Source organism: Chiloscyllium plagiosum, unplaced genomic scaffold (genome assembly GCF_037043375.1).
Source record: "Chiloscyllium plagiosum isolate Xiang-an unplaced genomic scaffold, Cpla_swu_hap1 HiC_scaffold_7, whole genome shotgun sequence".
In the NCBI taxonomy this organism is placed as follows: domain Eukaryota; kingdom Metazoa; phylum Chordata; class Chondrichthyes; order Orectolobiformes; family Hemiscylliidae; genus Chiloscyllium; species Chiloscyllium plagiosum.
This window is the reverse complement of record NW_028270145.1, coordinates 21009126-21022269: the sequence shown is the minus strand read 5'-3', so window position 1 is coordinate 21022269 and position 13144 is coordinate 21009126. Positions and strand designations below refer to the sequence as shown.

Sequence of the window (13144 nt, the reverse complement as noted above, 5' to 3'; positions counted from 1 at the left end):
AACCCCCTCCCCCCAAACCATTTGCTCTTATCCCTCTATGACTATAGCAAAAGGTCAGGGAGTTGTGATCATTATCACAGAAATGTTCTCCCACAGAGAGATCTGACACCTGACCTGGTTCATCGCCAAGCACCAAATGCAAGATGTCCTATCCTCCCAGTCAGCATCCTTCCTGGACACACCTGACAAAGTCTGCACCATTCAAACAATTTGGACTAAGGAGGTTCCAATCAAAATTAGGGAAGTTGAAGTCACCCATGACAACAACCCTCTTACTTATGCATCTTTCCAAAATCTGCCTCCCAATCTGCTCCTCCATGTCTCTATTGCTATTGGGGGGAGGGGTCTGTAGAAAACTCCCAATAAAGTGACTGATCCTTTTCTATTTCTGTCTTCCACCCATACTGGCTCTGTAGACAAACCCTCCATGACGACCTCCTTTTCTGCAGCTGTGATTTTTTTCCCTGATTAGCAATGCTAACCACCCCCCCCAACCAACCTCTTTTACCTCTCACCACCTATTCGTTTTGAAAGATTTAAACCCTGCGACATCCAACAACCATTCCTGCCCGTGATATCCAAGTCTCCGTAACGACCACAACATCGTAGCTCCACTACTGACCTAAGTTCATCATCCTTATTCCTGAAACTTGCTGCTTTAGAAACAGACACACTTCAACCCATCACACCAACTGCAACTTTGCCAATCAATTGTCTTTCCTTCCTCACAGACTCCCGGCATGCTGTATCTGGCTGTCCACTATCTATTCCATCCTCAGATCAGTAGCTTCGGTCCCCATCCCTTTGCCAAATTAAACCCTCCCAAGAGCTCTAGCAAACCTCACAGCCAGGATATTGATGCCCATCCAGTTCAGGTCAATCCGTCCTTCTTGTACAAGTCTCACCTTTCCCAGAAGGTATCCAATGATCCACATTGCTGAAGCCCTCCCTCCTACACCAGTCCTTCATCTGCAGTCACTCTCTGTTCATAGCCTCACCGGGAGCAATCCTGAGATTACTTCTCTGCTCGTCCTACTTTTTAGCTTCGAGCTTAACGTATATTAAAAGATTGTGGCCAACACCATTATTGGATACAGCCATTTCAGAGATCACTTGTTGTGACAACTTACAGCTGAGGTCTGTGTTACTGGATATGACAATTTCCTAAAAAAAAAACAATCATCGGTCATAACACAGCTTTAGAAAGAGATAGATTCAGATTTTGTGACCTTTACTATGATTGTTCTGTAAAAACAGCCAATTTCATAATGAAGCCTTCACAATGAGGATGAGTATATAAAATAATAGTTAAATGAATTGTATCTCTCCTGCCTTTCTTATTTGCCAAGGATCACTGGATCAGTAGCAATCAGCTGTGCAGTAATGTAGGATTTTGGGTCTGACTGAAGAATCAAAACGACAAACTTTGAAAATCTCAGTTCTTCATGAATGTGAACAAAACATCCATTTGTACTTCCAGTTCCATTTGAGAATGGAAAAACACCTGCATTTTGAAGATTTAGTTTCTCTCTGTTGCAATTCAAAGCTCCCAGAGTTGTCCTGCAGAAGAGAATTACAACAAATAGCAGATATTGCCAAACACTATCTTTACCTCGTGATTCAGTTGCCTGGTTCTGACTGTAGAATGGGCCCCCGTTGATTTGATTCTGGATGTTACCCTGCGAGGTCATGGAGGGTGGCCGTCTATAGCCGGGTAGAGATCCTCCTATGGTGGTAGGATTCTGCCGCTGCACTGGTCGATTCATGCTGTAGAATTGAGGAGTGTGCCCTAGAATATTTGAGAGAGATTCACATTTAGATATGAAACAAGCTGTATGGAGAAAATGCCCGTAAATGAATAAGAATTTGTATTTCTCTCAAGTCTTTCATGATCTTGTGGACTTCCCACAGGATTCTCCAGTCAATGAAACTGCGAGTCACTGATATAAGTAGTGCAACTGTGAAATTGCAAGATCCCAAAATCAGCAATGAGGAAATTACCTCTTGACAAACCATGCTTGAAACTGCTTTCAGCACAAAACGGTAGGGCTGAATAACTTGTTTCTGTGCTGTACGTTCTGTGTAATTTGACATAATCTGTTTGTGATGTTGCTTGGATAAATTTTGGTGAGGACACCAAGACAATTCCACTACTCTACCTCGAATACTGCCACAGGATTTTTTTTTATATCGAGCTGACTGAGGGTACAGACCAGGTCTTCATTAAATTACTCATCTGAAAAGTGGACAATTTTTCAGCAAAGATTTTCACCCAGATTTGAGCACCAGCTTGATTTAAACTATATATACCACAAATTATATTAAATGTTGCTAACATACTTGCTAATCAGCAATTTGTCCCCATTTCACAACAAAGTAGTCAGATGGGTCTCTCCATAACTCCTGAAGGAGGGCTTATGCCCGAAACGTCGATTCTCCTGTTCCTTGGATGCTGCCTGACCTGCTGCGCTTTTCCAGCAACACATTTTCAGCTCTGATCTCCAGCATCTGCAGCCCTCACTTTCTCCTCTCCATAATTCCACCAGGTGAAAGTGAGGAAAAGTCCGAGTGGAGATGGAGATATTTTCATGCAAGACATGCAAACCAATCACCCTGCTTAGAAAGACTCACCTCATTCATACTGCAATGAAGCCAAATAAAGGCAATGGAAAATATGCTTCACAGGCAGCTTTTACATAAATTAAAGAGTAACTCCAGCACTGAGACATTGAATACGATAAAGCAGCTCCACACACTCCAACAGGTGTTCGTGAAGCCGACATACTATCCTGTCGACACTTCAACCTGGACTCTGTCACTCAACTGGTTGACAGTGAGATAGGAGGCTCGAGGAAAAGCCAACTGGAACGGGAGGGGGAATCGTAAGACAAACCAGCAGCAATTACTTGTCTATTATAACATATTTACTCTGTCAGTCATAGGAGAGCGCCTTAGGGGAGGAAGCATGTCAATTAACCCCTCTTCTTGTCCTGAGGTGATCTGTATCATCCTTAATGTGACCATAGCTGAGATAAGCACAGGCCAAGGATAAAGTTAGGCCATGGCTCTCCACCGGATGACTTGGTGCTCTATCAGTACTATTCTAGCCAAGAAGAAGTGTTCAGAACTTTTTGTGAAAGACTTAGCTGAATTTTTTTGCTGAGTTCCCAATCACCAAATAATGTTAAAGCCTCTAGCTCCTAATTGACTGCAGCGGTCAAGACATTGCTTGAAAAATCACAAAATCAGATCTGAAACAGAGGCACATGCTGGTGTGCTGTGACTCAGTGATTAAATGCCCTTCCTAAAGACATGCAAACAAAGAGGTCTGAGTTTTGTGTATAACAAAACAAAAAGAAGCTGAAATAGGACATTTAGGTTCCTCAAATGTCTGTCTGAAAGCCTTGAATTCAACTACCCAGCCTCCACTGCTCTCTTTTTAAATATTTCAACAGAATCATCTCTCATTCTTCTAAACTCCAATTAGTATTGGTCCAATCTAGTCAATCTTCTCAGAGATGACAACCCTTTATCACAGGAATCAACTTAGTGTTCTCTAAACTGCAAATATATCCCTTTTTTAAAAAGACCAAAACTGTATGCAGCATGATAGGCACGAGCTAAACAAAACAGTTAACCAAGCCCTAACCACCACTCACATAGTCCCTATTCTATAACAGGATTTAGCAGGTTCACTCCCTCTTCAGATCATTGTCCAGTGATCTTAATATAGTTTTGAGTATCGCAGTGAAGTCCCACTCACATCGGGATGCCTATTTTAGCAACATAGGAACAAGAGCAGCCATTCAACGTCTTTATCACCAGTAGCTGAAATGTAAATCAACTCCATTTACCAATTATTAGTCCTTATTCCTCTATATCCTTACCTAACAAAGTCAATCTGAATCTTTGAATTTATCACAAGCAAAAGCATCCTTCCAGGAAAACAGTTTTAGATTCCTCTATCCTACGTATGAACAAAAAGAAGCTGAAATAGGACATTTAGGTTCCTCAAATGTCTGTCTGAAAGCCTTGAATTCAACTACCCAGCCTCCACTGCTCTCTTTTTAAATATTTCAACAGAATCATCTCTCATTCTTCTAAACTCCAATTAGTATTGGTCCAATCTAGTCAATCTTCTCAGAGATGACAATGAAGAATTGCTTTCCAATTTTACTCTTGAATGATCCAGATATAATTTTAAGACACTTGTTCTGGACTTGTTCTGGACTTGCCCCACATGAGAAACTAATTTCCCTCTAACTATCTTATCACATCCCTGTATCATTTTCTAAGAATACAATTAGGGCAACCCTGAACCTTCAAATCACAAGGGAAAAATTCATGCAAGCTGACCTTACCTTTTAAAATCTAGCGTTACTCTGGTGAACCTGCACTGCAATAGGGCCTATGTATTTTTCCTGGGGTTCGGGACCCGAAGCAGAATGCAGGCTTCTAGAGAGTGTCCAACCAAGGCTCAGTGCAATTTGGATTTATAGAAAAAAGGGTTCACTGCCAACAGAATTGAAACAAAATCATGCAGCTGGGAATATGTGGGATAAAGAATGGAGAACTGCTTCCCATTTTTGTGCCCATTTTGCACCCACACACTGCATTGACGTAAATACTGAGAACTGCAGGGAACTGCTGGGGCTGTTCAGCGAAACTGAACTGGAACTGAGACAACTCAAGTCAAGGCTCTTAATTCTTTCTATTCACTGTGCCAAATATCACCCCCACCCTGACTTTACACATTAATGAATCACTAATAAATCTTCATCTGTAACAGATGTGCTGCATTATCTTTTTAAGCCAAGTTAGTCAGAGTCAGTTTTATCAAGAATTTATTGCAAAACTGCCTGAGAAACAACTGTGGTGAGAAAGCGAGAAAGTCAGAGAGAAAGAAGGACTCACCTGCAGTAGGAGCGGAAGAGACAGCAGGGAGAGATGGTGAGATGAAGCCATCAGTAAAGGGCTGAGCTCCTGCTACGGAGTCTGGGGTCAGTGTTGGAACATGGGTAGGGGTTGCAGAAGGAACAGAACCTTGAGTTGAAGCAGGTACTGCAGCAGTAGGAGGAACAGGGACTGGAGTAGGATTAGGTGTGGTAGGTGGTGGAGGGGTACCAGCAGAGCCTTAGGGGAGGGTGTAAAAGAAGGATTAACACAAACGAGAACGTTAGCTAGGGCGAGAAAGCCTGTTGAGCAGTTAGTTAAAGTTCCAATCATGCAAGAACCATGCTTATAACATTGCAACACAGGCCCTAGAACAGAACACCCATCAGCTGATTGAAAATTACAATATTCAGACACTATCAATTCATACCACCAACTCAGGCACAATCTAACATACCAAGGGAGTGTCTGCTTCAAACTGGAAACAGAGATTGATCACCAATCACTAATATCATTTTGCATCCCACTTATTGCTGATTCTTGAGCCTGTCAATTTTTTTTTGGTGCCTGATGCTCTTCTTCACTTCAAGAAACTCAGTTTAACTGCTGGGGCATCAGAGCCAAAGTCTCCAAACTCTACACACACCCTTCATTAGAACAGGGATTGCTGGACAATTATCAGAAACAAGAAGTTCATCAAGTTTTCATTTTCTCATACATCGCCATAATGTGGACATCACTTTATTGATCATCAATAATTGCCCTGAGAATTCTTGCCCAAAAGGACATTTTTGAATGAGCTGAAAATTTACAACAATCCAGTAATATAAATGGTCACCATTACAGATACTAGATTTTAATTTTAAATTCCCCAGCTGCTGTGGCGAGATTTGAACTAGTCCAGTTGAAAAGCACTACTCTACAGTACGCCTCTTCAAAAAAGACCAAGGCTTAAAAGTTGCATCTCTTCATGCTCGACAGCCATCAGCTATGACAGCAGGGATCAAATCTGCAACTTTTCTGGATTGTGGCCAGAATGTTGGAGATTACATCAGGAGCACAGCAGTGACAGGGAGAGTTACTTATGTGCAACCAAAACACCAGTCAGAATTCCCTGAAGAAAGAACAGGTTTTGATTTATTTAGCTGCTACAAAGTGGCTTATTTGGAAAAGGCAAATGCTTATTATATCAAAAGTCACTCGAAATGTTTGTCTCCTCTCTAACTGACATATTATCAGCAGTACAAGAGGGTAGCAGTCTCTGGTGAGGTCAAATCAAATTGTTGGATTCATAAGATCAATGCAAGATTTTCTGCACTCCATCAGTCAGTGCATCCATGAGATGTGAGGGTATTTAAAGTAAATTTAATCTCTTATATGAAATATTTCATACTAACAACCCTCATGTGCATCCAATATATAGCTACTGGCTAGGCCATGGTGATCTTCTGCATTTTACACCACGAAAGTGCAGTAAATTGTGACTTGCGTCTATAAGTACTGTGACACAACAGAGAACTGTAGATATTCATCATTAAATATATTTTTAATCACTTGGGGAGTCAAGGGATATGGGGAGCTTGCAAGAAAATAGAGCGAAGTTTCTGAGTTGGGAGGTCATGTTGCAGCTGTACAGGACATTGGTTAGGCCACTTTTGGAATTCTGCGCGCATTTCTGGTTTCCTTCCTATCGGAAAGATGTTGTGAAACTTGAAAGGGTTCAGATTTACAAGGATGTTGCCAGGGTTGGAGGATTTGAGCTATAGGGAGAGGCTGAATATGCTGGGGCAGTTTTCCCTGGAGTATCAGAGGCTGAGGGATGACCTTATAGAACTTTTCAAAATCATGAGGGCATGGATAGGATAAACAGACAATGTCTTTTCCCTGGGGTGGGGCAAGTCCTGAACTAGAAGGCATAGGTTCAGGGTGAGGGGAAAGATTTAAAAGGGACCAAAGGGGCAATTGTTTCACACAGAGGGTGGTACGTATGTGCAATGAGCTGCCAGAGGAAGTAGTGGAGGCTGGTACAATTACAGCATTTAAGAGGCATCTGGATGGGTATATGAATAGGAATGGTTGAGAGTGATATGGGCCAAGTGCTGGCAAATAGGACAACATTAGGTTAGGGTATCTGGTCGGCATGGATGAGTTGGACTGAAGGGTCTGTTCCGTGCTGTACATCTCTATGACTATAAGTCCAAGATCAGTCATGATCATTCTGAATGGAGGAGCATGCTCACTGATCCATATAACCCACTCCTGCTCCTATTTCTTCTACTCTTTTGAGTTCTTGTGACTGAACTGGTCATCTTTCCCTATATTCTTTCCTTCAAAATTTCCTCTTCAAATTTTTATTAGAAAGTCCAGAGGGGATAAATTATTGAAGATTGTTCCCAGTGTTTCCCATTGATAAAAGGAGCACAGAATGAAGATCAATCACTGACAGAATCATGATGACCTCCTGCTACACAGTATGCTTAGTGATACTCTTTTATCCAGAAATTAACCATTTGGGTTAAATGCTTGAAGGTTGCTGCCATTCTTAATACGCAAAGGCCAAAGATGAAAGTTAACGGTTTCCCTCAAATGTTCGCACAGGACAAAACAAAAGAATGATGGGGAAATAACCTAATGAGGGGCAAATGGCAACAGCCAAAGAGACGGGAGGGACGTGGCACTGAAAAGTGCATTCAAGTATTATTACTAGTCAACAATATGACAGCAAACACTTCAGAATGACACTGCGGCACGGTTACACCACTATAATGGTTTAAATTTCATTCAATAACTTAAGCTTTTAAGAGATTAATGAAAAATACCAAGAGTTAGCATGCCAGACTTTCCATCAATAGACTTGACAGCATCACATCGTTAGCTCTATTTCAAAATTGCCATTTTCTTATTTATAATAAATGTTTCTTTTTACCTTGAATATATCATTGCTCAACTATATTCATATTACGAGGTGCCCAGTGTCAGCACTAAACACTGCCAGAGCAAAGACAGCATGGGGTTAGATACAAAGTTCCCTCTACATCATCTTATCTAACATTGCCAAGGCATGACATTTTCACACTCTACATATCAGCCATTTTGCAGCCACAATGAGCTTAGTGGTGGATTAGCAATACTTCCATTCTCACTATAAACTGTATTGAGACAGGTAGCAGGGAAGTTCTTCCCGGTCACAACCTGGGACTGAATTCAAAACCCAAACCCAAGGCCAACATCTGAAACATAGTACTCAATTGTCATATAAACATTCTGGAAGTACTTAACGTTAGCAAATTTATTCTGAGGGATCACAAAAGTGAGGGTGGGATTTAAGAAGCTGGATAAGCTGCCATTTGTTGGTGAGATGTGATAAAGCTGCTGTATATTGGAGAGATCTGAGTGCTGCATTTAGTGAAAGGCAAGTCTGGCAGAATTTTAGTGATGAGCACTGCACGTGGATAGCCCTTACCTGGATAGACACTGGGTGGAGAAGGAGTTGGTACAGCAATGGGAACCCCAACACTGCCACTGCCGCTGTTCTCCCTGCTGCTACTACGGCTACTCGGGTGGCTTCCCCCACTGCTCCCACTGCTGCTGCAATACACAAATCACAGTACATGTCAGCACTCACACGTAGTTTGAGGGAGCATGCCACCACTCTTCCTGGTTCTCTCCTAAATTATCTGGAGTCAGTCTCCCTGCACCAAAGAGGAGTTGACTGTGAAATGGGTATAGGATCTTAGACACCCCATCTCTTCTCTCCACTCGACAGTACCCAACTGAAATCACAGAATTTTTGAAATCCAGATTGCATCTCCTCACGTTCTATGCAGTTGCAGCTTAATACACCAAACAGGGTATATTATATATTTTTTCAAAAATGCCTTGGTCGAGCAGAATCTAGTGTTTCCCCTTCTACAAAACAATGATGCTTAAAAATGTGTTGCTGGAAAAGCGCAGGTCAGACAGCATCAAAGGAGCAGGAGAATCGACGTTTCGGGCATAAGCCCTTCTTCAGGAATCCTGAAGAAGGGCTTATGCCCGAAACGTTGATTCTCCTGCTCCTTTGATGCTGCCTGACCTGTTGCGCTTTTCCAGCAACACATTTTTAAGCTCTGATCTCCAGCATCTGCAGTCCTCACTTTCTCCTACAAAACAATGATGACCATACTTTGAAAAGACTTACATAAAATTATAAGTAACATGTGGCACAGCAATGGGTGCAACTATTGCAATTAGATATGTGGCTTATTACATTTAAATTAAGCTCTGCAGAGTCGGATGGGACCCAGTATTTTCTATACCTGTATGTCCTTGTTCTCTGATTTACAGAAGCTGTCCGCACCGGACTCTGCTGCTGTGAGGAGCTCATGTTGCGAGTTGGACTTGGAACGTAGTCATTTGGGACGACTGGGGGGCGGACAGGTTCCAGCGTACGATAAGGAGAATGCCGACTACAGAGAGGGAAAGCAAATTAGTCGAAATCAACTTGTACCTATCATGATGTTCACTGACACTCTAGTATTGTGAAGATGTGTAGGCATAAACAATGATCATTGACATACATGTACTGCTTGTGCACACACGTCACTGACATACACATCCTGTTGAAATATACACACGCATTGACAGATTTTCATTCATACGTTCTCTTCAAAGAAATGGGATCTCTGTTTAATATCTCATCTGCAGAGTCCCCTCTATTAATTCAGTGCTTCTTCAGAACTGATTTGTTTGCTTGGATTATGAACTTGACTACTGGTGTGAGACTTGAACCCATAATATGACTTGGGAGTCACTACGTTTTAGGCAATTGTAGGAGGTCAATGCCAATATTTTTAAACTATGTTTGACATTCAAAACATGCATCAAATAGAAAGCAACAAATGCACATCCACCAATATGGCTAAGTCTTGCTATTGGCTAAATACATGGTCCACCACAGGATGGTGCAACACACCAACAAACATTGATGGATAGGGCAAGAAATCAACCTTTCACGTTACTCAGATGTCAAATTCAGCTGCAATTCTATGCCAACCCTCCTATGCTTCAGGCTACTGACGGGTCAGTCATGATGTCTGTCTATTTGGAGAAGCTATCAGTAGGATTGCGTGTGCCACTATCAGGGAAGTGAGAGGTAGGCAAGTGAATCAATTGTACGAGGCTGACTGTGCATGTTAAACATCAATGTACAGTTAATAATTTCCTGAGGGAGTGAAGAGTTATCTCGAAAAGTCTTTGCCCCAAGTTGCATTATCCACTTACCCAAGGGTGCCCTTTCCTGACACAGGGGGACTGGGCGGTTTCTGTGTGGGTGGGGTGCTCCGTGGAAGCCCACCCATCTTCATATTCTGAGTGCTAACCTGAAAGGCGACAAGCAAGGTAGATGCATCAGCAGCTTGTTAATCATACTAACATGAACAGGAGATTGACGCAGAAGTTTAATCAGAGTCAGAAAGAAGGAAAAAAAGTAAGAAAAGGAAACAGAGCAAGGCCATGCAAAGTGCTTGTCTACAAATTTCTAGGTGGCTAAATGATCTAATATCTTATAGAACAGATACAGGGTTTGCAATTTAAAATAGTCTGAAAGTAATTGCTTAAAAGAAGATACAAAAAAAAGCAAATACACAACCAGTCACACAGCAACATACAGAGAAAGAGTAGTTCATGTTTTGGGTGGGGGCCAAAACATCATAACTGGTAACAGATTTCACCCAAAACACTAACCAATCTTCCTTGTCAGATGCTGATTGACCTGCTCGGTCTTTCCTATATTTTCTGTTACATTTCAGATCTACAGAATTTACCATGAAGGCATTCCTCCCCCCCCACATAAAAGATAAGGGTCATGAAACCTAAAATCAAATCAGTAACAGAATTAATCATAATGGAGAATGAGGCAGTTTCGTTCATGCCTTCTTGAAGGTGGTAGGGTGGTAATGTGGAGACAACACAAACAGGTGAAATGGACAGAGTATATGATGAGTAGACAACAAACACGATTGATGGTGGGCAGACGGGGGATAGAACAGAGGGAGGGCAGGAGAGATGAAACATAGAAGGCATAGAGGGAGTGCAAAACAGATGGCATGTGGAGGGCACATGGGGGAGCTGGCATGCAGACAGAATGGCAGACAGGGGAGACAGCATGTGGAAGGCACACTGAGAGATGGTGTGAGGATTAGACAGTGTGAGAAGACGACATGTTTAGGTGGGTTGACAATTGAAGGGCACATGGGAAATGGCACGTGGAGGGGGGAGACTGCACATGCAGGGTGCACCTGGAGATGGTTCATGGAACGATTTGAAGTTCTAAGTCAGAAATGGCCTGGACACACACACTCAAGACTCAATTTCTCTTCCACAATTACGATCCAGCAGACAGGGCAAGCAATAGACCAAAGTCCATCGGTTGCCATCATAGGAATAATGGATAACTTTGGGTAAGCAAAGTCCTGAACTGTCTTTGCAATCTGACTGAAGTTGAAAAGCAAAACATTCAATCAGCCATGTACAAAGATGTATGGTCAGGAAATCTCTCAGACTAAAATTAGGGAATTGTAAACACTTGAGGTTAGATTAGATTAGATTACCTACAGTGTAGAAACAGGCCCTTCGGCCCAACAAGTCCACACCAACCCTCCAAAAAGTAAACCATCCAGTCCCATTTCCCTCTCACTAATGTACCTAACACTATGGGCAATTTAGCATGGCTAATTCACCCGACCTGCACATCTTTGGACTGTGGGAGGAAACCGGAGCACCCGGAGGAAACCCACGCAGACACAGGGAGAATGTGCAAACTCCACACGGACAGTCACTCGAGGCTGGAATCAAACCTGGGACCCTTGTGCTGTGAGGCAACAGTGCTAACCACTGAGCCAGTTATATTCAGGATACTGTTGGGGGCTCCATTACACCAGTGAGGAGCTCTCCTACTCCAGAAAGAACACTCAGTGACATCCATAGCTTAGGGCCAGTGTGTCCCCTACACCAGATAGGGTGGTCCGGGTTCCCCTACACCAGGGGGTTAGGTCAGGGGCTCTCATATGCCAGAGAGTAGGGTCAAGGGCATCCTTATACCAGATAGTATGGCCACGGACTCTCCCATGCCAGGGAAAACTGCAATGGGGTCCCCTACACCCGTGTATGGCCAGGGGCTCCCCTACACTATAATGTGGTTGGGCATCTTCTACACCAGAGTATGGGTATGACTCCCCAACACTAGGGCCATTGATGGCCTGTCCAGACCTGAGAATACATTCATGGGTTCCCTTATACCAGAGGTACTGGGGCTATTGTGCAACAGACATAACTGTTAGGGGTTCCCCTGGATTAAGGCTATGGTCAGAGGTTCCTCTACAAAAGACATGATGGTCAGGGATTCTGCTAACACAGAATGCACGGTGAGGGGCTCCCCTACACCAGGAGAACATTTGAGGACTCTCCTCCATCTAAGTTTCTGGTCAGGGGCTTCCCTATGTCAGAGACAATGTTCTAGAGCTTCACTACACTATAGGGTACAGACAGGAAAACTGTAAGCAAAGATTCAGGACCAGAATTGATGCAATCTCTGAAGCACTCAAGCCAGGAAAGATGTGTAATGCTTTTTCCTGACTTGCAATTAAGATTAAAAGGCCCATTATACCAGTGATCAGATCTTCCCTTGCAGCCAACTCTGAAGAGTCTTCAGTCAGCAAGAGCAGCTTATCCATGTAGTCAGGTGCCCAATCCCCTGATTAGACAACTCTCTCACACGCAAAAACACACACACAGTGAGTAATGATTGGAAGAAGAAATGCATCAATTGAAATGGAAGAATTCAATAACGATGGAGAGAATTTTGCAAAATGTTTACACCACGAGGTGCATGATCCCACATGTAAATCAATGGGTCTGCAAATTGACCATAGACTGTCAACACTGTTGTGTTATTTAATGTCAAAATTACAGAAATGTCTCCCTGGCACATGTTCAACTCAAGGTTCTGTCCTATTTTAAATTGACACAAACCCTGCTCCTCAGCCCATAAGTGACTGCAATATTGGTATTTCTAACAGGTTATTCATATGGAGATCACAAACTACATTGGCAATATAAAAAGGAAGTGATTTATTCTATATACGTAATCACATTTCAAAGATAAATGGTCATATTACACCATAACTTGTAATCAATATCAAACAACTATCTTCCACAGAAAATGCATTTGGTTAGGTTGGACTAAATCTACATTGTAATAGTTTCTTTCATT

The 13144-nt window shown here is 42.5% G+C and overlaps 1 protein-coding gene across 9 annotated transcripts in view; it reads right to left on the bottom strand.

The window, feature by feature from the left end:
- Positions 1-13144, bottom strand: part of LOC122551374 (abl interactor 2) — a 149120-nt gene that overhangs the window by 16780 nt on the left and 119196 nt on the right. For 4 of the 9 annotated variants that reach the window (XM_043693148.2, XM_043693144.2, XM_043693146.2 and 1 more), the window contains 5 exons: positions 10156-10253; positions 9192-9341; positions 8357-8481; positions 4915-5133; positions 1613-1789 (listed from right to left, as the gene is read on the bottom strand). In XM_043693148.2, coding sequence (XP_043549083.1) covers positions 1613-1789; positions 4915-5133; positions 8357-8481; positions 9192-9341; positions 10156-10253 — 769 coding nt within the window. The remainder of the gene's footprint in view (positions 1-1612; positions 1790-4914; positions 5134-8356; positions 8482-9191; positions 9342-10155; positions 10254-13144) is intronic. The other 5 variants (XM_043693150.2, XM_043693153.2, XM_043693149.2 and 2 more) reach the window with 3 other exon arrangements.